This window comes from Furipterus horrens, unplaced genomic scaffold (assembly GCF_987537825.1).
Source record: "Furipterus horrens unplaced genomic scaffold, mFurHor1.1.pri manual_scaffold_10, whole genome shotgun sequence".
NCBI classification, from domain to species: domain Eukaryota; kingdom Metazoa; phylum Chordata; class Mammalia; order Chiroptera; family Furipteridae; genus Furipterus; species Furipterus horrens.
The window spans coordinates 72,826,848-72,854,353 of NW_028327180.1; the positions used below are offsets into that span (position 1 = coordinate 72,826,848).

Sequence of the window (27,506 nt, forward strand, 5' to 3'; positions counted from 1 at the left end):
GATTTTTAGGTCTCCTTTTAATGTTTAAACTTTTTATTGTTAAATGTAATAAAAATACAGAAAGCTATATAAAACATACACACTTAGTGAATTATTATAAGGTGAATATCCTTGTAAATGCCACATGTCTGGAGATGGAAACTCTCCAGGTGGCCCCTAGGAACCTCATGTACCCCTTCACGTGTAAGGGAAATCACTATCCCAACTGGTATGGCAATCACTTTATTTATTTTGTTTTCACCCAAGTTTATATTCCTGAACACTAGTTTAGTTTTGCTTGTGTTTTAAAATGTGTTCTCTGTCTCTCTTAATCTGTAGGTTCTTCCTCTTTCCCTTGAAATTCATTTATTGTAAAAACTATGTCATTTGTCCTGTGGAATTTCCCATAACATGGATTTTGTAGTTGTATTCTTGTAGCATAGTTTCTAATCTCCTCTATTTACTGTAAATTGGTAATTGGATGTAGAGGTGCAATCAGAATCAGGCTCCATTTGTCTTTTTGCCAGGACTTCATCATAGTAAAGTATTATGTTCCTCCTCAGAGGCACATAATGTCCGGTTGTCCCTTCTGTGTTGTTAGCAGCTATTGATTTTCAGTGCATAGATCTATTAGTTCATTAGGGTTGCAATATGGTAATGTTCCAAACAAAAGGAATTCTTTATATATTCTAGATATAAATTATCTCTTAAAAGAGTATCACAGACATTTTCTCTGATTCTGTGGCTTGTCTTTTCACTTTTTTTTATAGCGTGTTGATGAACAGAAGTTCTTTATTAAAAAATGCTTAGATTTATCAATATTTTCCTTTTTGATTAATATGTATTGTGTTTTGTTTAAGAAATCATTTAGTCACCAAGATAACTAATTCTATAGTATTGTCTTTCACAATTAGTTTTTGATTGGCCTGTAATTGATTTACTTGCATACGGGTATAATTTCTTTTTTTCATATAGACACTTAATTCCAGTTCCATTTATTGGGAAATGTATCCTTTTCCCAGCCTTTTGAAATGCTCATGTGTTACATCAAGAGCCTTTACGCATGGATCTGTTTTCTAGATTGTACTCTCCTCTTTTGGTCATCTTGTCTATTCTGATGCCAATAGCACATGATTTTGATTATCATGGTTTTATAATATATATTATCTTCTAATTTTTGCTGCTTTCTCATGTGTCCTAGCTCTTCTTGGCCCTTTGTATTTCCATATAAATTTTAGAATCATCTTGTCAACTTAAAAAAAGAAACTTGTTGGGATTTTTATCCTACTGACTATATAAATCAGTCTAGAAAGAACTGACATCTTAACATTATCAAGTCTTTTAATCTGTGAATCTATAAATCTATATTCACTTACCAATTTTAATGTTTTTCAGTAAAGCTATATTCTTCCATAGGGAGGGGTCTTGCACAACTTTTATTAAATTTTATTTCTAGATACTTCATATTTATATATTTTGTATTTTTAACCTTATTTATTTATTTATATTGATTATGCTGTTAAAGTTGTCCCAATTTCTTTCCCCCCTGCCCCCTCATTGTCTCCCCCTTAGACCATGCCCATTGGTTGTGCATATAGTTCTTCTCAACATCTTCCTGTCTACTCCACTCCCTCCTATTATGCTTCTTAATTCCTGCATCATCTCCCTCCCTTTTACCCCTTCCCCCTCCCCGTTGACCTCCCCCCAGTATGTTCCCCGTACCTATAATTCTTTCCACACTCTCGTTGCCTACTTAGTTTAGTTTGCCTTTGTTTCGATTCCCTAGCTTCTGCTGTTGGTTGTTGTGATACAGTTTTCATTTTAATGTCCATAGTTTTGATCCTCCTTCTTCTAAACCAGTCCCTTTAACATCTCGTATAACAGTGGTTTGGATCTAACAAACTCCTTCAGTTTTACTTTGTCCTGGAAATACTTTCTCTGCCCTTCTATCCTGAATGACAGCTTCGCTGGATAGAGTAATCGTGGCTGTAGGTTTTTGCTTTTCATTACTTTGAATATTTCTTGCCAGTCCCTTCTTGCCTGTAGAGTCTCATTTGAGAAGTCAGCTGATAGTCTGATGGGGACCCCTTTATACATAACACTTCTTTTCTCTCTTGCTGCTTTTAAGATTCTCTCTTTAATTTTTGACATTTTGATGATAATGTGTCTTGGTGTGGTCTTCCCTGGGTCCAGCCTATCTGGAACTCTCTGTGCTTCCTGGACCTATAAGTTCATTTCCTTCCCCAAGTTAGGGAAGTTCTGTTTCATTATTTTTTCACATACTTTTTCAATTTCTAGTTCTTCTTCACCCTCTGGCAATCTGATAATTCGAATGTTCGATCACTTATAGCTGTCCCAGAGGTTTCTGAGCCTCTCATCATATTTCTCACTTTTAGTTTCCCCTTTCTGCACTGGTTGACTGTTTGTTCTCTCCCTATGTTCCGATTTGTTAATTTGACCCATGGCTTTCCCTTCCTCACCACTTGTCTTATATGTATTTTTGTTCATTTCAGCAGGACTAGCCTTCATTCCTTCCCTGTCTTGATTCAGCCCCACTGTTAGGTCTGTAAGCTGTCTTATGACTATAGCTCTAAACTGAGCCTCGGAAAGATTCGCTATTTGTTCATCGATCAAGGCTTTTATTTGTTTTTTTGTTAGCTGTGTGATTGGTATTTCAATCATTAATTCTGCCATTCTGACCGTTTTGTTTATCTTTCCTTCTTGTGCGGAGCGCTGTCACACCTCCTACCCTAAATTAGGCGGAGCCCCGTGTGCTCGTCACAACCTGGCGACCCTTCTCACCACACTGTGGTGCTTTACGTGGGGGCAGATGTCCAAGATGGATTCCCGCTGTTACTCTTCGCTGAGGAACAGGGCTGCCTGCCTCCCAGTGGGGTCTGCTTTCCCGGGCGTTGGAATCGCGAGCCGATGGATCTGGTCTGCAGCCGGGGCTGGCTCCCAGGCGCTTCTCTCCTCCCCCCAAATACAGGTGTCTGCTTACCGGGTCCCACTGTTCGCTGCTGCGGCTGCTGCCTACAGCACAGTTCCATCTTTCTCAGACGGGGGTTCGCACTTCCTGCCCGTCCGGACGAGCACCACTTGTTTATGACTTCATACGTTGGACTTCCATGTAGCTTTATTTTCAGGAACTTATTATTATTTTTAGTTTTGCAGTGGTTGTAATCCTTCTTAGTTGTAGAGGGAGACAGAGCGTGTCAGTCTATGCCTCCATCTTGGCTGGAAGTCCTGTATTTCTTTTTTTGTCTACATAGTTATTTATTCAAATGTTTACTTTAGGAATTTATTTTTTGTATTTCCTTTTTTTGTTTGCTCATAATTTATTCATAGATATTTTTGGATTTTTTTTTATATTGACAATCATCATCTTCAAATGAGAGTATTACTTTTTTCTTTCTAATTCTTAGAATTTTTGTTTCCTTTTTTTTTTGCCTTATTGCAGTGGCTCAGACCTCCAGCCAATGTTGTTCAATGAAGTGGTGAGGATGAATATTCTTGAATATTCTTTTCTTGTTCCTCATCTCAAAGGGAGTTTTTGACTTTCTGCCTTTAAGCATGGTTTTTGCCTTCAGCTTTGATAGATACCCTTTGTCTAATTAAGGAAGTTCTCTTCCTAGTTTGCTAGAATTATTTATCATGAATGAGTATTGAATTTGATCAGATGCTTTTTGTACTGTAATTGTGAATCATATTAACTGGCTTCTGTTACACCAGTCTTATATTCCTAGAATAAGTCCAACTTGGGCATGATCTATTTTATTTTTATTTCATGTAGTTTTATCCAGTTTGCTAGTATTTTGTTTAGGAATTTCATATCTATATTTATGAGAGAGGGCAGCCCTGGAGTTCTGTTTGTATTGGGGTTGAGGTGAGATGCCTGGGGTTTCACAGGTTCTCTCTTTATTGGTGAATTTAAAACATAAAAGTGGAAATTAAAGGATGAGAATGGAAAAGCAGGGTCACTGAAATGGTTAGTTTTATAGGTAGCCTGAGACTTTCTGAAAGGGGAACTTCATCGGTGGGTGGCCCAGCTCTTTATTTAGTTGTGTAGCTGGCATTATGTTTATTCAAATGGATGTCTTTGAAGTGGATGCCTCAGCAATCAGATGCGTAATGTCAGGCACTTACATTGCAATCAAAAAAGCTAATTGTCAGGTACCTGCACTAGAGCCAGTCTTTGTTAATTATTGTTTTTAGACCATTTATATTAAAGGAGGTTAGTGCTTAAGTCAGCCGTTGTATTGTTTACTATTCCTCTTCCCCCCCCCCCACTTATCTGTGGTTTCTTTGAACATTTTTTTATTCCATTTTGATTTTTTTTATAATGCCTGAGTATATTGCTTTGTACAATTTGCTTAGGTAAATTGCTCTAGGTATTACGTTATACATACATAACTTACCCTAGTCTAATGATATCGATGGTTTACCAACTTGAGTGAAGTATAAAACTTTATTTTCATTTAGGACACTTTCTCTACCCAGTTTTTAAATATAATACTTTTACTTCTTCCCTGCTAAACTTTTGTGATACATTCTAGATGTTTTAAGTCTCCATTTTTATCTGAATACCCATAATTTTCTCTTTTCCATGTGATGTTTTATCCTACTCTCTGATTTTATCTCCTGATCCTCCCCACTTATGCCATCTCTTCCCATACTGGGTGTGTTTCTTTTTCAGGCCTTTACATTTGTTTTCTTTCTGTCTGGAGTGTCCCTCCCTCCAGATATTCATGTGGTTTGATCTCTCACTTTCTAAAAGGTCTTTACTCATGCCCTCGCTGGTGTGGCTCAGTGGATTGAGTGCCAGCCTGTGGATCAAAAGGTTGCTGGTTCAGTTCCCAGTCAGGGCACATGCCTAGATTACGAGCTGGGTTCCTGGTCAGGGGCCTGTGAGAGGCAACCAGTTGATGTTTCTCTCCCTCTCTCTCTTCCTCCTTTCCCCTCTCTCTGATAATAAATAAATAAAATCTTAGAAAATAAAATAAAAGTCTTCACTCAAATGTTTCATTCTCACTAAGACCTTTCCTGACCATGCCCCTAAAGTTATAATCCACGTTCCTATCAAATTCCCCTGTTCTCTTCCCTACTTGATTTTCTTTTCACAGCACTTACGACCATATGTTATACTACTTTATGAATTGGTTTATTGTCTATCTCTCTTTATTGAAATACAAGTTCTATAAAGGCAGGAATTTTTCTCAGTTTTGTTCACTGTTTTATTCCCATTATTCAGGACAGAGCCTGGGACATATAGGTACTCAATAAGTATTTACTTAAATAATGAATATTTATGTATTTAGCATTTTTCTTCTTCAGGTTGGGACTCTCAGATCAAAGGATGAATTTTTTTGTAGTTCTGTGTAGCTTTTGCCATATAACTTTGTTTTTGGTTTGCTTTATTTTTACTTATTTGTACCAAGTAAGAGTGTTCATATGGTTTAACATTTAAATGATATAAGTGGGTTTGTGTTGAAAAGTATTCCTTCCGCTTTCATATTCAGGTACCCCATGCCTCTCCTCAGAAGCACCAAGCTTTGTCAGTTTCTTGACACTCCTTGCAGAAATATTTTCTTATGGCTTTCTAAAAGGTTGATACCAAGTTACACTATAGGGCAGAATACTTTACCATTAATGTTGTCCAGAACAGTTCCTGTATCCCTCTCCATCTACTGCTCAGCCTTCCTTATTAGCCAATAAAAACCATGTTTTAGTGAATGTGATTGTCATGCTAGCTGCTGAGGGAGTGATAATGAAAATACTATTTTACTCATGTTCTTGAAGGTCAAAGCCTACTTAGGATGGGGAAGTATCCACACTTATAAAGTAATACAGGTTTTAAAAGATCAAGGTATGATATACACAAAATGTCACAAAACATTGAATAATTAACATTGAATAATTAATTGTCTAATGAGGTATAGATAGCAAATAGCATGAAAACTAGTTCAGCAAAGAGAGAGTACGTACATTTGTCAGGGAAATATTCATAGAAAAGGAAGAATATATTGGTTTTTGGGTAATCTGAAAAGACTGTAGAAGGTATGTATTGTACCTTTTGTGTGCATGTGCACCGTGTGCATAAGATCCAACTAAAAAAATATTTTTATACCTTGAGATTTGCAAAGAGGAATAACAAAGTCCTTATCTAGTTGAGGAGAGACTTTATATACTTACGGCAAAATCAGTGAGAGGACTTGCTATAAAGAAGTAAAATCAGTAGGGACTCAGAGAGAGAAAGATCATAGGCGTTTGGAAAAATTCAGAAATAATGTTATAGGGAATTCATGTTCAAGATGGAACTTGAAAGATTAATACGATTTTTAAAGGCACAAAAGGATGACACAGTGGAAGACTCTAGTACAGGAGTTGGCAAACTATAGCCTATCAGGCTGACCACCTATTTAACTGATAAAGTTTTATTGGAACACAGCCATGTTGCGTATATATTGTCTATGAGTGCCTTCATGCTGTAGTGGCAGAGCTAAGACAGACCTTATGGTCTACAAAGCATAAAGTATTTATCAACCAGTCTTTTATAGAAAGTTTACTGCTCTCTGCAAGTAGATAAGATGTAGGTGGGAAAGCATTGTAAAGTATCAAAGGAATGAAAATGAGATTTTTTTTCTAACCTAGTTTAGCTTTATTTTTTTAAAATATATTTCATTGATTATGCTATTACAGTTGTCCCAATTGGTCCCCCTTTGTCCCCCTCTGCCTGGTAGCCCCCTTCCCTCTAGCAATTCCCTTCCCCTTAGTTCATGTCCATGGGTTGTGCATATAAGTTCTTTGGCTTCTCCATTTCCTTTACTTTTCTTAACATCCCCCTGTCTATTTTGTACCTACCAATTATGCTTCTTGATTCCTGCACCATTTCCGAATTCTCCCTCTTCCTTCTCCCCACTGATAACCCTCCAAATGATCCCCATACCTATGATTCTGTTCCTGTTCTGGTTGTTTGCTTAGTTTGTTTTGTTTTTTAGATTCAGTTGTCGATAGTTGTGTTTGTTGTCATTTTAGTGTTCATAGTTTTGTTCATCTTTTTCTTAAATAAGTCCTTTTAACATTTCTTATAATAAGTGTTTAGTGATGATGAACTCCTTTAGCTTCACCTTGTCTGGGAAGCACTTTATCTGCCCTTCCATTCTAAGTGATAGCTTTGCTGGGTAGAGTAATCTTGGTTGTAAGTCCTTACTTTTAGTCACTTTGAATATTTCTTGCCAGTCCCTTCTTGCCTGCAAAGTTTCTTTTGAGAAATCAGCTAACAGTCCATGGGAACTCCTTTGTAGGTAACTCTCTGCTTTTCTCTTTCTGCTTCTAAGATTCTCTCTTTATCTTTAACCTTTGACATTTTAATTATGATGTGTCTTGGTGTGGTCCTCTTTGGGTCCAACTTGTTTGGGACTCTCTGTGCTTCCTGGACTTGTATGTCTATTTCCTTTACCAAATTAGGGAAATTTTCTTTCATTATTTTTTCAAATAAGTTTTTGATTTCTTATTCTTCCTCTTTTCCTTCTGGCATCCCTATGAAATGGATGTTGGTATGTTTGGCATGTCCCAGAGGTTCCTTACACTATCCTCATTTGTTTTGAATTCTAGTTTCTTTTTGCCATTCTGGTTGAATGCTTATTTCTTCCTTATGTTCCAAATCATTGATTTGAATCCCAGCTTCCTTCCCTTCACTGTTTGGTCCCTGTAGATTTTTTTTTTTTTAATTTCACTTAGTATAACCTTCATTTCTTACTTTTTTTTTTTGCTGTACTCTATGAGTTCTCTGATTAGCCTTTTATCACCAGTGTTTTGAACTCTTCATGTGATCGGTTGGCTAACTCCATTTCATTTAGTTCTTTTTTCTGGGGTTTTGTTCTGTTCTTTCATTTGGGCCATATTTCTTTGCTCAATTTGCCAGCCTCCCTGTATTTGTTTCTGTGTAGTAGGTAGAGCTGCCTTGACTCTCTGTCTTAATATCATGGCCTATTGTAGAAAGGGCACCTGTAAATTGTGTGGAGGTTTGCCCAGCACTCACCCTGTTTCCAGTCACTTCACCCACACCTCATATGCAGCTGGCACTCTTCCAGCTGTTGCCCAAGTGCTAAATCCCATGCTGGGTGGGTTTGCATACATTCTAAAACTGTGCTGGCCCTTTAAGCAGAGTCTCCTGAAAATCTGGCTGTTTCTTCTGCTGCCCCAACCCCCACTGGTTTTTATAGCTAGAAGTTATGGGGATTTATTTTCCTAGTGCTGGAACCCTGGGCTGTTCGGTCTGGTCTGGGGCTGGGATCACTCATTCCCAGGGCATTCCTCCCAATTTTTATCTACCACACATGAATGTGGGACCACCTGTTTCTTTGCGCCACACCATGTCTCGCCTCTGCTCATCTCAGCATGTCTGCCCCTCCTACCCATCTGAATGAATGTGGTTTCTTTAGATCCTTGGTTGTCGGACTTCCATACAGTTAGATTTTCTGACAGTTCTGGGTGTTATTTTTTTTGAGGTCTCGTAATTCTCTCTGTGGTTGTGTGAGGAGGTGAAGCGTGTCTACCTACGCCTGAGGTTTTTTTTTAATAGTTGAAGGGGTAAGTCAGTAATAGAAGAGTGGGTAGTTAAAGAGGAGGTTTGCCTTGAAGGACTATAATAGGGACACCATTATTAATAGAGAGGAGGTGAAGGGCCTTTCCAGGATGGGACAGTACTGTAGTTCAATACGGTGCAGATGTGGCTGTCCTTAATCATGCTTTTCTAATCTTTTCCTTTCTTTCTAGCCAAGAAGGATCAGGAAGGTGGAGAAGAAAAGAAATCTGTGCAAAAGAAAAAAGTAAAAGAGTTAAAGGTGTTGGATTCAAAGACAGCCCAGAATCTCTGTAAGTAAACGTGATCTGAACTACTTGAAATGTGCAGGATTTCTTCTAAGAGCTTAATTTTGGTGGTTCCAGGGTCTCTTGATATGAAACTCCCATTTGTTGAGTTCCTGCTGTATGCCAGGCATTGCATAGTGAATTTTTATCTAGTTTAAACCCTTTATTAGCACTGCAAGATTGTTAGTATATAGTTTTATTGTAAGGAAATAGAGGCTAAGACTTTAAGGAATTTGCCTTGTCACATAGCTAGTAAGAGATAGGTCTGAGATTTGAACCTTGGACTTTCTTATTTCAAAGCCCTTAATTGTTTCCACTGCATCCACAGTCTATCACAAATGTTCTAGCTACTGTACATTTCCTTCTTTCTTACTTTCTTTCAGTTATTTCCTTTTAAATGCAGGTCTTGGCTCGCTTGACTTCAATTAAATCTAGAATAACTTAGTGGTTTAGAATAAATAATGTAAATCCTAGACTTCTCAGAGTAGGATTAATAACTCCAAAGAGTTCTGTTCTGAACTTGCTACTCATAATTCTGATTGGTGGTAAAATTTCAGACCAGAAACTTCTGCAAAGTTGATATACGTAGTACTTATTTGATGATCGGAATATATGTTCAATTTTTGTTCATTTCAACTGTTGATCTCTCTGAGAATATAGGTTTAAATATTTTCTCAACAAATATTTGAGGGTCTGCCATGTTGTAGGTTCTCTTCAGCACATACTAGGTATGTGTTCCAGAGATGAAAGGGCATGTAGTCCATAAAACACATTCACAATCTTGCAATGTAGCTGTTGTCCCCATTTTTCCAAGTGAGAAAACTAAAGTTCAGCTGTTGTGACTTGGCCAAGGTCACACAAGTAAAGTCAATGATACAATGAGAACAGTAAGCCTTTACATTATTCTTGGCTATATAATCTTACATCATTGTGAAAAAATGTTACTAAATAGTATCTGTGGGTAAGTCCTTTCATGGAGACTGAAGTAATGTGAAATAATTCCTCTTCTCAAGATTTATCTCTGGGAACATAAATCATGACTAATGGTTATTTTAGAAAGTGATGCAAGATGGTAGGGTAGTGCAATGTTATTTCCAACTGAGTGATAGCACTGTGGGAAACGGAAGTCAGGAAGAGAATTGAGATTAGTTTAGGATAGAATGGTCTAGGAGATGTAATTTAGTGACTCAAAAATTATTAAGTGCCTCTTTATGTGCTGGGGATACAGAACTGAGTGAGACATAGTCCTCATGAACCATACTTTGGGTGGAGGCAGAAAAGTAAATAATGGTAATAGCATTGAGTTGTAAGTGCTGTGATGGAGGGGCGCTAGAGTGTTTATGAGAGCACTAGGAAAGGGGGGCATCTAAATCAAGTGAGGGCAGTATTTGAGGGAGCACATCCTAGAGATCATTCTAAGGGACATACTGCTTAAACTTAGTTGAAAGAACTATTAATGGTGAGCCCTGGGTAGCTCAGTTGGTTAGAGCATCGTCCCAATATGTCAAGATTGCAGGTTCAATTCCCAGTCAGGGCACATAGAAGAATCAATCATGGATGCATCAATAAGTAGAACAACAAATCAATGTTTCTCTCACACTCCCTTGTGCGCTTGTGCGTTCTCTCTCTCTCTCTCTCTCTCTCTCTCTCTCTCTCTCTCTCAAATCAGTACATTTTAAAAAATGAGAAACAGCCCCGGCTGGTGTGGCTCAGTGGATTGAGTGCTGGCCTCCAAACCAAGGGCCACTGATTCGATTCCCAATCAGGGCACATGCCTGGGTTGGGGGCCAGGTCCCCAGTTCGGGGTGCACAAGAGGCAACCATACATTGATGTTGCTCTCCCTTTTGATCTCCCTCCCTTCCCCTCTCTAAAAATAAATAAAATATTTTTTAAAAATGAAAAACTAATAACAGCGAATTAAGTGAAGGGTGAGGGCTGGCTTGTCTGGGCAGAGGGGTCAGCATGTGTGAAGGCACAGAGGCATGAGATTATGTAGTTCAGGAACCACAAGTTCTTAAGTACAACCAGTTACAGGGCATATGTGGGGGAGCGGAGGGTGAAGAAGCTCTCAAGGAATAGATAGAGGGCTAGATCATAAAACTTCTGTTAGGCTTTGGGTAAGAAGTATATATTTTATCCGGAGAGCTATGGAAGTTACTGAAGGAATTTTAGTCAGGAAAGTGAATGGTACAACCCCACGTGACTTCTGGGAAGGCTACTTTGGCAGTGATTTTGAGGTGCAGTTCTAGAGTAGGGGAAGACTGTAGGCAGAGAGGTGAGTTATGTTATTGCTTTAAACTTCCCCAGAGGTGATCAGGGCCTAGAACTAAAGCAGTGAAAAAGAATCGGAAGGTAGGAGATAAGATAGAATGAATGGAACTTAGTGATTGACTGAGGGGATAAAGGAGATGTTTTCCTTGGTTTAGATCATTCTGTAGAGGATGACACCATTTACTGAAATAGAAAAATCCAGCAGGAGCGATTCTCTGTCTTTCGTAGAAGTGGTAGGCAGTGGGCATGAGAGGGGGCAGGTGGTGGGTAGAAATGTTTACCTTAATTTTAGGGTAGACTTTAAGGTGCCTGTGGGACTCCTCCAAAGGGATGTGGGTGCATTAGACACTTGGTATAGAAATCAGGAGGAAAGTCTGGGTGGAGATCGGAACTTAGGAGACATTATTTGAGTCATAACTGATGCTATGAGTTTGCTCTGTAGGCCATTAATATTTACGGGCCAAATAATAAAAGGGGCAGGCCGGAAAGGAGCAGCAAGAGGCATGGTGTGAAACAGTCCTAAGAAGTGGGAGTAGCCCACAATGTCAGAGAAAGACAAGAGTCAAGTAAAACCAGGACAGGATAATACCTTCTGGATCTGGCATTAGGAATGTCAGTAGCCAAAGCAAGAATAATTTCAGTATAGCATAGGAGTTAAGAATGAAGGCCCTGGAATTAATTTGTATTCAAATCTTGGCTCCACACCTTACTAGCAGTGGGACACTGGATTCTTGAAGTAATAAGTTTCCTTTTCTGTCAAATGAGGCCAAGAATACAAACTTATAGGGCTCTTATGAACGGGGTTAAATGAGGTGATGTATGTAGACTGTGTTTAAGGTACTGTTTCTCATATGGAGAGGACATTCAAAAAGATTGTCATCTTTTCATTGGTTTTGTGGGGACAAAAGAATAAATGAGAGCTATAGAAGTGTGAGATAATAGACTTACATTTTTTAAATGTTGTAAAGGAAAGAAGAAAGTTGGTAATTAGAGAGGAATATTGGGTCAGGGCAGGGTTTTTATTTAAGGGAAGAGAAACTTGAGTATGTGTATGTGCTGGAGGAAAAGTCCTTAGGGCCACCTGCTCTATTGAAACAGGAAGAAAGGATGAGTACATGGGTGTGGCTGCTGAGAAGCTTACAAGTTTTCTTCTAGATGACTCCAAAATAGTCCTCACCCAAACCTTTTCTTCTCTGGCTCCATCTGAGGGCCACTAGAGTTCAGTCTGTAAGTGGCATAAGGGAGAGCGCAGCAAGTAATTTCACCAATGGCTTCAGTTTATTTTCAGTTAAGAGAGGCAAGATCTTAGATCAAATGCAGAAGTGTCAGGACAGCTGGGAGAATGGGGACATTTTGGTGGAGCTGCAAGGACAGCCCAGAGAGCATGGGTAGGAGCACTAGTAGGGTCACCAGGCAGCGCCGAGGCCCCAGCTGTCATTGGCGCTGTCACAGATTCATAGATTCTGATCTGCAGTGTTTACTAGCATGTTCATCAGCCCATGGTAAGAGTAGAGAAATCAGGTGGCTGGATTGACCAGGGACTGGAAGGAGAAGGAAGCAAGAGCAGAAATAGGGGTAACAGAAATGGAAATATTAGTACATTGAAGTGATAGACTATAGAGTCAAGGTTAAATAGAGAAGGCAACGTAGAACTGGTACATTCAGAGAAAATGGAATGGTTAGCCCTCTTCAGAGAGAGAGAGAAAGCGAGAGAGAGAAAACGAGAGAGAGAGAGAAAACGAGAGCTCCCATTTAGAGATGAGTGAGAAAGAGCTAGAAGGATAGGACATGTTTGTTAGGAAATGGGATATGGCAGTTAAGAATCAGAGCATTTCTGGGCAATGGTTGCTTTGAGGACGCAGTCATGAGAGTGATGAACTAAAATAGATGGGGCGACTGTCTCTGATGTATATAGATAGAGAAGATCAAAGACTTCCTGGGAGCAAAGGCAAGGAGTCACAGTGTTCGTAGAATGTGGTGCTTGGAACAGCATTGCGGGTGTGTGACATCATCATAGGGGTTAATGAGAGAGAAAACTGGAAGGTGGGGAACTTAAACACGAGACTCAGGAACTTGGATTTTAACTAAGTAGCAGTGTGGAGCTGGTGGGGGTTTCTGATAGTGACTTTAAAAGAGTACTGTTAGGAAAATTGTCCAAAACAGGTTTATAAGATGGGCTGGGAAGAGGAAGAGACTGAGAACGTGTCTTTATATTTCATTTTCCGGCAGCAATCTTTCTGGGTTCCTTCCGCATGCCCTATCAAGAGATTAAGAGTGTCATCCTGGAGGTGAATGAGGCTGTTCTGACTGAGTCCATGATCCAGGTGAGGAGGAAGGTGGTCGTGCTGGGGCCGGCTCTGTGCATCGCTGTGCACAAGCCTCATGTCCTCCTTGCTTGGAGGGCAAGGATCTTCCTCTGGCATTATAGACTTAGAGAATGCCAGCTTTGGGTAAGCGTCCATCCCTGGGGCTCATGTTGTTTCTGGGATATTTTTCAAAAGTCAGAAGTCCTGCCATCTCACTAGCTGCTTCTCCCCTTCCCCCCCTCCCCATCCCCCATGTCCATTTTCCTTCTTAGTAGTCCTTGGGCAGAGTGAGAGCCTGATAGGGAGGCTCAAGTTGTCATCTCGTCCCCCCAGAACTGACACAGTCCCTTCTCTCTTCCAGAACCTCATTAAGCAGATGCCAGAGCCGGAGCAGTTAAAAGTGCTTTCCGAGCTGAAGGACGAATACAACGACCTGGCAGAGTCAGAGCAGTTTGGCGTGGTGGTGAGTGAGGCCTGTGGCAGCAGACTCTTCTCCGAGCCCCTGCTCCCTCCTCCCGGGAGCAGCCCTGCGCTGGCTCCTCACCTCCTGTCTGTTTTGAACCTGTCTTTCTCTTTCTCTCTCCTCCCTACCCTGGACCTCACGTCCACCCAGGGGTGACCCGAGCCTGGAGCTTTTCTCACTTTTCTGTCTTTGTTGGCTCTAATGGAGCTGCTTGTCCTCCCCCAGATGGGCACTGTTCCCCGCCTGCGGCCCCGCCTCAATGCCATCCTCTTCAAGCTCCAGTTCAGTGAGCAAGTGGAGAACATCAAGCCCGAGATTGTTGCTGTGACCGCCGCATGTGAAGAGCTGCGGAAGAGTGAGAGCTTCTCTAACCTTCTGGAGATCACGTTGCTTGTCGGCAACTATATGAATGCTGGTTCCAGGAATGCAGGGGCTTTTGGTTTCAACATCAGCTTCCTCTGTAAGGTGAGCAAGGCAGGTCACTGGCCTCAGCGAGCACAGTGTGGCAGACTGTGGGCGGGGAAGTAGGGGTGGGGGTGGATCGCACACATCGGGACTAACAATACTTCTCTCCCCCAAGCTTCGAGACACCAAGTCCGCAGATCAGAAGATGACGCTGTTGCACTTCTTGGCTGAACTGTGTGAGACTGACCATCCTGATGTCCTCAAGTTTCCAGATGAGCTTGCCCACGTGGAGAAAGCCAGCCGAGGTGGGCAGGCTGGGACGAAGCTAGAAGGCGCTTCCAGTCTTGATTTTAGATTATTTTCAGTTCTGACTATTTTAAGTGGGAATGAGAGAGGGTATAGGCATGATGTCTAAGCCACAAGGGATGGTATCAGGCAGAAAAGAGGTCTCCATGCACATGAGTGGGAAGTACTCTTTCCCTTCCTAGGGAAACACCACCCACGACAGGAAGGAAGGCGGGCGTTTTATTCTAGAGCAGTGGTTATTCTCATTCAGAGAACAGATGGATTAACACAAACCAGGCCTCACCATCCTGGAATTAGGCAAACAAAAAGCAGCATTCAGTAGAAATGGGAACATATTTTTATATTTTTGTGTGTGTCTCCTTCCTCCAAACCTTGTTCTTGAAAATAAATGAAACCAAGATCCCAGGGGACTTCATAGATTTTTGTTGAATTAAATGAAGGATCTCCTCTTTTCTCTACTGCACAGCTTATAGAGGGAGGCTGGAAGTTCAGTCATCAAGTAATTTATAGGTTCACTGGAAAGACGTGAGAAAGAACAAGAGAGTGCGTAAGAACTAAAATGATGAAGCACCAGCTATATGTGTAGACTGGAGCTGTGCTTTGCGGGGGAAGCTAAGGGCCTTAAGACAGGATTTAGTAAGATCTTCTTGTCTGTTCTTGTGTTTCCTTTAGTTTCTGCTGAAAACTTACAAAAGAATCTAGATCAGATGAAGAAACAGATTTCTGATGTGGAACGTGATGTTCAGAATTTCCCAGCTGCCGCAGATGAGAAAGACAAGTTTGTTGAAAAAATGACCATATCCTTTCTTGAAAGGAGGGAGTTGCCCCTAGGAAGAGATAGATCTTGGTGAAGGGAGGATTGGGGTGGTGAACAACAGGATAGACCCGGTGATGTACAATTTTTCATTAAATACATAGTTCCTGAAGGCATTCTCATTGTTACAGCAGGGAAAGCAAATCATACAGATAGTAAACTAAAAGTCCCCCATGACCCCTTGCCCTCTGCCCATCTGCCCTGTACATGCACACATAGGTATTCCCTCCTCAGTCCCCTTCCCAAAGGTGACAATGGTCACTGGACTTCTTTCCAGTTTGTACTTCATGAATTTATTTTATACAAAAATTGCACTGTATGCATTGTATTGCTTTTTGCCCATAATCTGTCTTAGCTGTTTCCACAGCAGTGTATGCAGAACAGCCTCTTTTAACTGCCACCTCCTAGGTGTGCCATAGTTGATGGCTTGCCATGCCCCGATGTTGGATGTATAGGTTGCTTTTGGCTCTTGCTTCGAAATAAAGAGTCCTGTATTGATCATCCTTGTGCATGCCAGTGCGCATCTTCGCGTCTCTCTCTCAGTGGATAGCGGTCTGCTTCTTGGCACCGGTCCTTAACTTGGCAGCTGCACAGCTTCGTGAAGGATGCACAGGAGCAGTACAACAAGCTGCGGATGATGCACTCCAACATGGAGGCCCTCTATAAGGAGCTGGGCGAGTACTTCCTCTTTGACCCCAAGAAGCTCTCTGTGGAAGAATTCTTCATGGATCTGAATAACTTTAAGAATATGTTTGTGGTGAGCAAGGAATACCTGCTGATTGACTCTCTTGAGAACATTTTTCACTTTCCGCTAGGTTTATGTTGGTTGGTGGTGGGTGTGCATGTGTGTGAGTGCACACACGCCCATGTGTTCATTTTTTTTCTCCCTAGCAAGCAGTCAAGGAGAACCAGAAGCGGCGGGAGACAGAGGAGAAGATGCGGAGAGCAAAACTGGCCAAGGAGAAGGCAGAGAAGGAGCGGCTAGAGAAGCAGCAGAAGAGAGAGCAGCTCATAGACATGAATGCAGGTAAGAAGCACAGGAGAAGGCCGGGTGGGCTGAGATGGGAACACGTGGAAGGCTTTTCTGTCTAGAACCTGGAGGCCAGAGAGAACAGCTGCTGTCGGAGCTCAGCTCCTGGCAAGTGATTGTTGGCAGCCTTCTCTCTCCAAGATCCTGATGCTGGACTTTCCCCCCACCTCAGTGACACGCACAGGCCAGTTCACTGCTCAGATCCTCTCCTTGGCTGGTTCCTGCATTGTCTCAGCTCCCAGTGACTTCAGTGTTGCTGTAACACGTACTCTTTCCTTCTGCCTGTCCAAAGTGCCTCTGGACCATTTTCATACCCTCTACTAAATCTTTCGTTCTTTTCCCCACAATGTTTTCCTGGCACTGCTTGTCTTTTAATGGTGGCTTGCCCTCCCTTTCTGCTTATGTCTCTTAAGAACTTTGTCTCCAGTACCTCAGCATAATCACACACACCTTTCAGATTGTAAATGGATTGACCTTCTGGAAAGGGGGCAGGGGAGCTGGCCACCCTCTTCTTTCTTCAGCAGAATCTCCATTTTACTACCAGAAGCATGTCTTTGTTGAAACATATGGCCTCAATTACTGGCCCTGTTTCCTGTCTGCTTCTTTCCTGCTGCCTATTCCCTGCCCCCTCTGGCTGCTCCAGCGGAAATACAGCATACATTGTGCACAGCACTGAGCTGATGCCACCCTTCTTGAACCAGAGAGGCTGTGGGCCATCTAAGTGAAGGGGATTCCCTGCTGCCGGGGTGGGCAATAAGGAGAGGGCTTTGCGGGGCACAAGAGGCAACGGCTGCTCTAATACCTCTTACTCGAGGGACTTTTCTTCGGCCTCTCTTGTTGTAATATTAGGAACCTGAAGCAGCAGGAACAGCCTGCATTTAATCTTTTCTTTACACTTTTCTGGGAAGCAATTCCCTGCTCTTACCCCAGTTGTGTGTAAACCACAAACTATTCTAGTAATGCTATTTAAGCCCACAACAAATACTGTTTTTCCTTCCCCCATTCTCTTCAGGCTCCTAGGGTTTGCCCCAGGTACTGTGTAAGATGCAATAGGTAAAGATAAAGTCCAGCTGATCTGTGGCATGATGGCTGTACCCAGTCATCAGATGACACAGCCGACCTTGTCCTGGCCCTGCAGTGCCCAGGGCAAGCAAATGAGGTTGGAATGTAGGTCAGCTGCGTTGGTGATGTTCAGCCAGCAGGTGGCGCTCGGAGCAGTGAGCCCAACCTCTTAGCTAGCAGCCTCCAGGCTCCTTGGGATTTCACAGTTTCAGATTTCACCACCCTGAGCTGTTGCCATGGAAACAGAGCCAGGCTGGAACGTGGATTTTATGTTAACTCCTTGTATTCTGGCCAGGATGCTTCTCTTACATGCCTAACTGGCTTTGGGAAGATGCAGCCGCTGGGGGCAGTACTTAAGTGAAATGTACTGTACTTCTGATCAGTTCTCTCTCATCTTTTCCTCAGCCCTCCTCTGAAACCAGAACCAGGTGCTGCATGAAGTTTATGTAAATTGGGGTGAAACACTTAAGGATAAGGAGAGAGTGATATAGCTCCTTATTAATTTTATAATCCCAGTCTCTGTCCTTATCCTGGTCTTGGAATGAGGCAGTTCTGCAATTCTGTTTGGGGTGGGAAGGAGAGGGTACTGCAGGAAAATATCCCAAAGTTTGCAGTGGCTAGTAGGCAATGAAACCCTTTGTTTGAACCATTTGCAAACAGATACAAGTAAACACGGGCTGAGGCTTGAGGTTGAGCTTCCTGTCTGCTTTGAGTCCCCAGCCATGGTGGACAAGGGGAAGCCAGGCAGGCGCCATGCATGTCATGTGGGGCTCAGCACACGCATGCTGCTTGAGCTGAGGAGCTTACATCTCCACCTTTGTTCATGACAGAAGGTGATGAAACAGGTGTGATGGACAGTCTTCTAGAAGCCCTGCAGTCAGGTGCAGCCTTCCGACGGAAGAGAGGACCTCGGCAGGGTAAGTAAACGAATGGAGCCCTCCCCCTGGTAAAGGAGTAGGGCCTCTGTACTCCTGGTCCTGCTTGTCTTGGGCTGAAGAGGTTAGAAACTTCCCCACAATGGTCCTTGCGTGTGGAGTGGTTCCTGTAGTTCTCTTCCTCTCGTGTTAGAAAGTACTGGCCTGGAGAACTAGGGCTTGATGGAGTGACCGCAGATCGGTTACAGTTGATTATTCTTGCATTTCTCACATCCTTGAAGCAGTGACCTGGAGCAAGAGAATGTGGTTCAGGACATGGAGATTTGGGTGGGTGTTTGAGTGTGTAAACAAAATTGACTAAAGTACAAAGAAAAAATGAGTCAGGAGTCCTTAACTCTCAACTTCGCAAGCAGAAGGTAGGGGGAGAATAAATGTAAAATCCTATAAAGAAGGTTGGGTGCCAATATCCCCAGTATAAAGGAGCATTTCTCTGGCAGGACCTAGCTATGTCTGAGAACCTCCTCTTCCTCAATGCATTAGCCCCCACTGCACATGTCGTCCCCAGTTCCTCCCCTGCAATCTCCTCTCCTGACTTCAGAAGATTTAAGTGGATTACACTGAGCCTCTAAGGAGAATTATGGGAAAGGGAGGACAAATGATCCAGGCATTAATATGAGGAAGGATCAGCAGTAAGTTTCCTTTGAAGGGGGTGTACCGGCCTACAGAGTAGTCCAGAAGAAGGTTCATCCAGGCTTCCCCTCAGGTGGTCCTGACCTGCACCACTGTGTCAGTGAAGCCCCTTTGGGACTAGGCATGATGACTTCTTTCCTAGACTGAAGGGTGGGGACTCCAGAAAAGGCATCATTGAGGATTTCTACTTCTGAGGGAGTTAGAGCTGTGTTCCCTGTCCCTGGCTGGTACATGTGTAGGCCTGTTGGATACGAAGGGTACTTCATGGTTATTGTAAAGAGCAGGAGCTGTGCAGTGTGCTTTGGCCAGTGCTTCGCTGTTAACAGCGGTATCTGTAGGACTTACAGTACCTGTCATAGCGTGGAAAGGGGATCTGAGCATGCTACTAGCTCACATAAACTCAGTGTCCTGGCCGAAAGGTTATGGGGTCACTATGAGTTTCATCTGTTATGACTGACTGCCTGTTTCTTCCCATACTGGGACTATCCAAGGGGAAATTCCCTTTTGAGGGCTCTTCCATGGGACTTCAGAATCTTCTCCACGTTCTGACATCCTCTGAGGACAGGCTTTCTAGAGGGGAATAAGATGGGACAGAGCATTTAGTCTATAGATCAGTGTTTAGGTAGAAAATGCAGCTGGTAGTATTTCTTTTGTGTTTAGTCTCTAGAGGTTCTGCGACATGGTTTCCCACCTGCCATATAAGGTGATATGGCCGTACACGAAGCATTTCCAGCCAAACAAAAACACATTGCTTCTCACTGATTTCCTCTATCCTTTCAGCTAAGTGCCAGCCTGCCTCAGACTTTTGGTGGGGAATTCCCTTCTAAGCCTCTTCCTGTGGAACTGTGGTAAAGTCCCAGATACTTCCTGTACACCAGCAGCCAGACCTCTGTGGTTTCCCTCTGCTGGGGGCGAGCATTCTCCACTCTGCCCAGGTGGTGAAGCCAGGACTCCCAGGCAGAGGAAGCAGGGATTTGGTTGGAACCTGACTTTTCAGCAGAGGACCCAAATTAGTCAAAGTACTGTTCCTGGTGCAAGAAGGAATAGGAAGAGACTTATAATAGGAGATATTGATGCAAAAAGAGGGCAAAAGTGAGAACTACATACTTTTTAAATTGGCTCCATGCTATAACCTTATCTTGCTGGGCTCCAGGTTCACCAAACACACCTGAACATATCTGGGAGTATCTCTCAGGAGAGACATCTCTAGTTGCCCTGCCAAGCTCTTTGTTCTTGGTGCCCATCACCTCATGTAAGCTATGAGGCCTTATATGAAATGTCAATAGGAGGCTAGCCTTTGAAGAGGGTGCAAAGAGCGCAGGACTAGGATCCAAAGCCCCCAAGTCAAGTCTAACTCTGGTGCTGTCTAGGCTACCTTAGACACGTTTCTAGGACTTGGTGTTTTTCACATATAAAATGAGGGTTGGACTAAAATGGCCTCTAGGGAGGGTCCTTTCTAGCTTTAATATCTACTACTACAGTGACAATGGGATTGAGAGGATGAGAAAGGCTGGACCTAGAAAGTGCCATTCTCAAATGAGAAAGGCTCATGGGTTCCCTTGGTGGCTCCTGGACTTGGCTAGTGCTCAGCTCTCTGACTGTTGCTCCGGGTGAGTCGCTTTGAGCAAAAAAACAAGCAGATCTGCCTCACAGTCCTCCTCGGTTCCAGAGAGGCAGCTGTCCCTAGTCAAAGAAAGACACTAACCTTCTCCCTAGGGTTTAAAGGAATGTTAAAAAAAAAATCTTCTGTCTCTGGAGACCTGAGGGAGTGACCAGTATACAAAGACCCATTGAGCAGTCAGAAGAGGAGGGTTACTATCAGGGCTGGCTCATTAAAAGTGACAGCAGACCGCAGTGATCTGCAGAGTGTGGGAGAACAATGGTTTGAGTGTCAAGGGGAAGAATCCATGTGATTATGTTACTGCTACTATTTCAGGCTCATGATTGAGTCTGCGTGTGGTTTTAATGACTCAACTTTATCTCCATGTCTGAACTGTAGCCTCTTATATAGGCCATCTGCTCACTGGGATAAAGTCAAGGGAAGAACGAAATTCATCCCTCCTTTTCCTTCCCTCTGCAACTGCCCGGCTTCCCTGAAGACTCTGCCTATGCTAACAGACCCAGAGTTGGGGAAGACTCTAAAGCCTCTAGGGATTAGCTACCTGACCTCCTCATAGATCAGAGGAATTAAGACTCAGATAAGGCCTTGCCCAGGTCCACTGAGCTGGCCAGTGGTAGAGCCAGCTCTGCAGCCCACTTTTCTGAAGCCTCGTCCGGGGCTATGTCCACTCAGCCTGCACGAGTGAGCAGTGGACGGTGGTCTGTGCGGGCCTGGACCAGCTGAATGGTGTCAGGCAGTTTTCTGATGACCACCTGCCTGTAGGTGTGCCACTACTTATTCTTCCTCCACTTTTGTAAAAATAGGACAGGGATTTTAATTAGGAGACTTGAGACAATAATGAGTTCTTCAGGACAGTAATGATTGCCCCACCTGCCCTAGTTTCCTCTTCCCTAAGGAAGCTTATTAACAAGAGCACTTCCTCTTCAGTAGTAGCTCCTGGCCTGTGTTTTATAAATGTCTTTTTCCAAACTGTTAACCTTTTTCTAATTCATCTGTACTAGTGTTATATGGTTGATTTTGCTGGTGTTTTTGTCCTAGCCCACCCCAAGCTTCTGGGAATCTGGCCTCGGCTTTGACTGAGGTCTCAAGATTGTTCTCTTTTCCCACAGTCTGTGGGACTGTTCTCTTAGGACTTAATAATCCTCCCTGGTCCCATGCAGTCAGAACGAGTATCTGCTTCTGTGGCTACTTTAATGTAGTCTCAACAAGTACCCAAGGTTGGCAGAGGAGGGGGAGAGGTTAGTTTTTCTCAATTGTTCTAGCTATTCAGCTTCACTGTGGCCCTGGAGACACAGTGAAAGCCAGGCTTCCTTGAGTCTGTTCCAGGTCGGACAAGAGCACTCACGTCCAATGCTGACCTGTGACCACACTGCGTCCACCCCTGCTGTACCTTCCCTCTAGGCCCAAATGGGAAGTTCTGGTCTCCCCACCGACCATCCACTTCCTTGATTTTTGTGAAATCTGTAATGCATCAGCTTTTTGAATCTATTAAAATCTAGAAACATTGCTTGATTAGGTACAACTTCTTAGTTTGGAGGAAGAAACCAAAGAAAGAAGAGGCTTACGGCCTGCCCTGCTTGAACTCTGAACGAGACCCTCATTGCCAGGGACAGCTGTCCCAAAGGCCTGGGGTCTGGAGTCAGAAGTTATTTCCACACATACACATGCCTCAAGTCACTCACACTCACAGATAGTTGCCAATCTTCTTAACTGCTGGAGACTAAATTCAGAGGAGCAGTAACATGATGTTATTTCTTTTCCAGACATCAGAAGTAGGGGCTAGAGAAGGGAGTATTTCAGAAGAGTAGAAACTAAGAGGATCTGAGGAAGAATTTGCAGGAGAGACTAAGAAGGAAGACAGGGGAAGCGTGTACATACAGACGATGCTGGTCACACAGCAGTTCACTTCCTTTCCTCCCATCAGAGGCATTGGTTTATGTCGATAGTCCAAGGAATGGTTTGTGTGAAAGCCGCAGCGTCACACACCTTCCACCTGTGACCACATGGGCCTCGTGTCTGTCAGTTAGGGTCTTCACTTTTCTTTCTCCTCTTGTTAGACAATCCCCTGTGTCCCTGGGAGGAGGAGGAGGAGGAGACCTGGAAACTGGTAACCTGTGGGTGTGCTGTGTACTCCCCGTTGATCTGTCAGTAGCCTTTGCCGTGTGAACACAGTGGCTCTGGGTCACGTTTCTGCAGAGAAGCTAACAGCCCTGGCAATGACTTGGGCCCCCTAACCCTGTTTGGCTTCTGCCCTCCCTAAAGTGGTCTGCTGGTCTGAAGAAGGCGAAGGTGATCTGGCCGCTTTGTTCACTGACTCCTCCGGCCCTCTTCCTCCCCGTGGGGCACAGATGCCTGCATTTAGGAGTGAAGTCTGCATTTAGGAGAGCCCGGCTTGCTCTGTCCCTGCTCCTTTAAGACTTGGATGCTGCTTTCTCCACTCAGCTTTCCCATGACCCGGCAAGCTTTTTTTTTTAATTGAGATATAAACCACATGCCTAAATTCACCCTTTTAAAGTATACAATTCAGTATTTTTCAGTACATTCATAAGATTGTGCACCGATCACCACTATCTAATTCCAGGACATTCTTATCACCCCAAAAGGAAACTCCAGACCCATTAGCAGTCACTCCTCATTCTCCCCTCACCTAGCCCCTGGCAACCACAAATCTACTTCCTGTCTCTGGCTTCACCCATTTCAGACATTTGATAAAAATGGAATCGTGGCATCTGTGGCCTCTGTGTCTACTGCTTTGGCCCCGGGCAGGCAGGTGTCCCTGTCCCTGTCCCTGTGGCCCTGTGCTATTCCCAGGGCATGGGGAGAGGCAGACAGCACGAGATGGGCTTGGTCCCTGGGGACTGCCTTCGTGTTGAGGGTACTGAGGCTGTAAATCTGGATTCCATGAATGAATAAGAGAGTCCTGGGAACGCCTTCCAGCACTGTGAACAGCAACTCATGGGTTGATTGATTCTTCACAGTCCCTTAGCCCACGGGGCTGAGATTTCTTTGCAGTGGTTCCTCCAGACCATCCTTGACCCTCCGCTTTCCCCAACTTACCTTTCATTACCCTGAACCCCTCCCCCAACCCACATACACTCTGTGTATGGCATTTGTGTCACAGCTGCTACTCTTGAGGTGGGAGAGAGCTAGGTGTGTGAGCATCTGGGGAGAGGGAGGGAGGGTTGGTGGGACACATGGCAGTGTGACACGCATGTAATATCGGCATGGCTGCCGCTCCGCTTTGCAGGAGTCCCCCTGCAGCCTGCTGAGGGCTGTCCCCTGCTCGGGACAGCCCTCACAGGACTGCTTGGACGCAGTTTTGACCTGGCCTTGGAGCTTCTGGGAACTTCAACCAAAACAAGAGCAATACTGGTTACTAAGCTTGAGGCTATTAAAGTCCAACAGCATTACAATGAGAAAACCAATTTTGAGTAATTTGTCTAAGTTACACAGTAACACTTGAACCCTGTTCTCTCTAGCTGTATTCAAACCGTCCTATTTTATTTATTTATTTTTAAATTTTTTATTTTAGAGGGAGGGAGATAGAAAGGGAGAGGAACATCAATGTGAGAGAGGAACATTGATTGGTTGACTTTTGTAGGCACCCCAGTCAGGTACCAAACCTACAACCCAGGCATGTGCTCTGACCAGGAATCGAACTGGCAACCATTCAGTTTGTGAGAAAATGCTCAACCAACTGAGCCATACTGGCTGGGGCTGTACTATTTTTTATATTTTTTATCTATTGATTTGAGAGAAAGAGAAACATTGATTTGTTGTCTCACTCATTTACTCATTCATTGGCTGATTCTTGTATGTACACTGACCAGGGGCTGAACCTGCAACCTTGGTCTGTTGGGACAGTGCTCTAACCAGCTGAGCTACCTGGCCAGGGCCAAATCTTTATACTATTTTCACACGGGAAAGCAAGAGCACGGCTTGCTCACCTCCCACACCATACCTTTATATTCACTGCACCCCTACCCAAGGGTATATTCCATGTCTTCCTAGATCTCTGCCCCTCCTTCAAAACAAGGGCCTCTGTGAACCGGACAGGGCAGCCATGTTTGCATGGTGTCTGGCTAAAATGTCAGACAGGGATAGAAGCTGGGCCTTCTGTGGGTAAGATCTCTGTGTCTTCTCCTGCAGCCAACAGGAAGGCTGGGTGTGCAGTCACATCTCTGCTAGCCTCGGAGCTGACCAAGGACGATGCCATGACTGCTGTTGCTGCCAAGGTGCCCAAGATTAGTGATGGAGTCCCCACAATCCTGGAGGAAACCATGGAGCTGGTTGGCCGTGCAAGCTAATCTGGGTCCTGTGGCCATGGCAGCTCCTCAGTGGAGCCCCAGACTGTCCTGCCCTGCAGCCTGTGCCTAAAGGATCATGGGACATCCCTGTGGGGTGGCCACTCCCATCACCCTGACCCTGTCTCTCTGGCCTGCTGCTCTCTGTACATCACACTCGGCTTCAGCTGCCTGGAGGCCAGAAGGAAAGAGCAGTGTGGGGGAGGCCTGAGCCCAACCCAGCCAGCCCTGGCTGTTGCATTACCAAAGCAGCCTCCGTGTTTGCTGCCTTAACCCCAAGCGTCTCTGTTACTTGGAGGCCTGTCTCAGACGAGGTCTCGCCTGCTTTCTCAGCCCCTGGCTTTCCAGTGGGCTTCCCGTAGGTCAACCTTGCTGAGTCTGTGCTTTTCTTTTGTGGTTTCTCTGGCCCTGAGAACAGCATGGGGCTTGTGAACTTTTGGGCTTTATCCTGCCTTTCATTGCTGTCACCTCTGCTCAGCCCTTTCTCCTGGCTATTGTTATTTATTACTAGTGGTGTGGCATGGGAAGCTGCTTCTAGGAAGTGGGGAACAAATCCCATCCTTACTCCACCTTCCTGACAAAGGCCTCCCAAATCGAAAAGGACCTGGACCACTTTTTTCTGTTCCACTGTGGCCTAGGCCAAAGCATGTGGGAGGGCAGGCAGGGCATAGAGACTCGGCGGGACCTGCCCCAGCCTGCCGCCCTGCTTTGTGCCCCTGCCTCTCTGGACCCTCTGCACCAGCCCCAGGCCACTCAGCCGTGGTGCCTGCTCGTGCCTCCCCAGAGCCTTGGTGCGTCTCATCTGGAGTATGGGCTGTACTGCGACCATCCCAGCACCTCACCCTCTGTCTCCAAGAAAATGGGAGGTGGAGCCTCCTGGCTGATAAATTGTTTTGCAAATGGATCTATTTTTGTATAAGATTTTTTTTTTTTTTAAAGAAAAATAACTTTTCCTTTCCCCTTTCTCCTCCATAATATAAGAGCCTTTGATGGCAGGTTCCAGAGTCTTTGGGATTTCTCCCCTCGGGCCTCAGTCCTGAGCAGGCCCTTGGACCTCCACCTCGGCTCTCAAGCCTCTGGGCCCTGAAAACCAGTGCAGACTCTGCCAGCATCCAGTTCTGGCGCAGGAGGAAGTTCTTTGGTTGCGTTGAACTAGGCCTAAGAGTAGGGGAGCTCTGAGACCACAAAGTTTTTATAAATTTAATATATTTATCAAGCCAAATGTGCAGATGCTAACTGGACACTCTGGGAACGTGGGCACAGGAGTGCCCCCACATTTCGTACCCCTGCTCCCTGCTGAACAGTGGGCAGGCCAAACTGTTCAGTGGCCCCAGCTGCAGGAAGCTCTGGTTCCCGGTGACACTGCCCACTCTGCTGCTTTTATCTTCCCACCACCAGGTAGGGACAGAGAACAGCATGGTTAGGACTTGGCCCAGGATCACCATTGTTAGCACAAGGGGGACTTAGGGGAGGCTCTGGGCACTTGCCCAAAGGCCAAGGTCAGGAGGAGGGTTCTGGTTGCTCGAGTCTGTGTGGAAGGTCAACAGCAGCTCTGCTGAGCTCTTCCTGGGAAGACTGGTGCCAGGGGCCTGCTGCTCCCTAGGTCCTCTCTTTCTCCCTGCTGACATCTGGGGCTTTGACCCGTTCTTTTTTAATCTACTTTTGCTAAGATGCATTTAATAAAAAAATAAACGGACAAAATGCAAACCTGTGTCCCTCACCTCTTGGGCTTCTGGGATGTCCACCTCCAGTTTGTTGGTTTTGTTTCCAACTGTTAATAAAGCATTGAAACAGTACTGTGGATTTCTGAGCTATTTCTCTTCACTTATCCAGCCCGCTCCACCCCACCCCATGTTTTGTCCTGCCTCAAATCCCTGGTTGACCCGAAAAATCATTGTCAAAAAGGTCAACGTGCCCTTCATGTGCCAGACACTGTGGTTGAGGCCTAGAGATGACTCATACATGGTGGCTTCTGTCCTGCTGTTTGCCCTCCATGAAAGAGTAGGGCTGCAGTTCAGGCCTCCTGCCCTTCCTCATTGCAGCCTCTTGGCTTGGAACCCTTAAATTCAGCTCTAGGTCCCCACTTCCCCATGCCCCCAGATGTCATAGGTTCCTGGCAGTACCTGTGCCTCTTGCTGAGGGAAACATCTGACTCCCATTCTCCCATCCCTACCCTCTCCCACCCCCTTTGATGGCCACACCACATTCCAGGCTAGAGCGACTTACACACTGGGGTGGGAACCTGAGCCTGCCCAGCAGAGGTCAGAAGCCAGAGGTCATGCTCCAGATGACTTGCTGCTGGAGAGTCATACTTGTTTGAGCACGTTGTGACCTGCACAAAGAAACCTTACAGTCTATGAGCAGGCCCAGAATAGGCAGGGCGGGGCCTGGAGAGGACCACAAGCCCATGTGGGCAGGCTCGGAAACTGGAAATAAAAGCTTTTGAAATAGACCTGAAGCCTGGGCAGCTGCCTCCCCAGTAGGGCTGGGGATGTGGGGGTGGGCTGC

The 27,506-nt window shown here is 44.4% G+C and overlaps 1 protein-coding gene across 1 annotated transcript in view; it reads left to right on the forward strand.

Annotated features, from left to right (window-relative positions):
- Positions 1–24,948, forward strand: part of DIAPH1 (diaphanous related formin 1) — a 79,915-nt gene extending 54,967 nt beyond the window's left edge. Inside the window, exons 19-29 of the mRNA XM_090288131.1 lie at positions 8,758–8,856; positions 13,352–13,446; positions 13,790–13,891; positions 14,117–14,356; positions 14,472–14,601; positions 15,275–15,398; positions 16,008–16,173; positions 16,308–16,443; positions 18,339–18,425; positions 22,752–22,801; positions 24,844–24,948. Coding sequence (XP_090144257.1) covers positions 8,758–8,856; positions 13,352–13,446; positions 13,790–13,891; positions 14,117–14,356; positions 14,472–14,601; positions 15,275–15,398; positions 16,008–16,173; positions 16,308–16,443; positions 18,339–18,425; positions 22,752–22,801; positions 24,844–24,882 — 1,268 coding nt within the window. The 3' untranslated portion in view covers positions 24,883–24,948. The remainder of the gene's footprint in view (positions 1–8,757; positions 8,857–13,351; positions 13,447–13,789; positions 13,892–14,116; positions 14,357–14,471; positions 14,602–15,274; positions 15,399–16,007; positions 16,174–16,307; positions 16,444–18,338; positions 18,426–22,751; positions 22,802–24,843) is intronic.
- Positions 24,949–27,506: the final 2,558 nt, after the last annotated feature.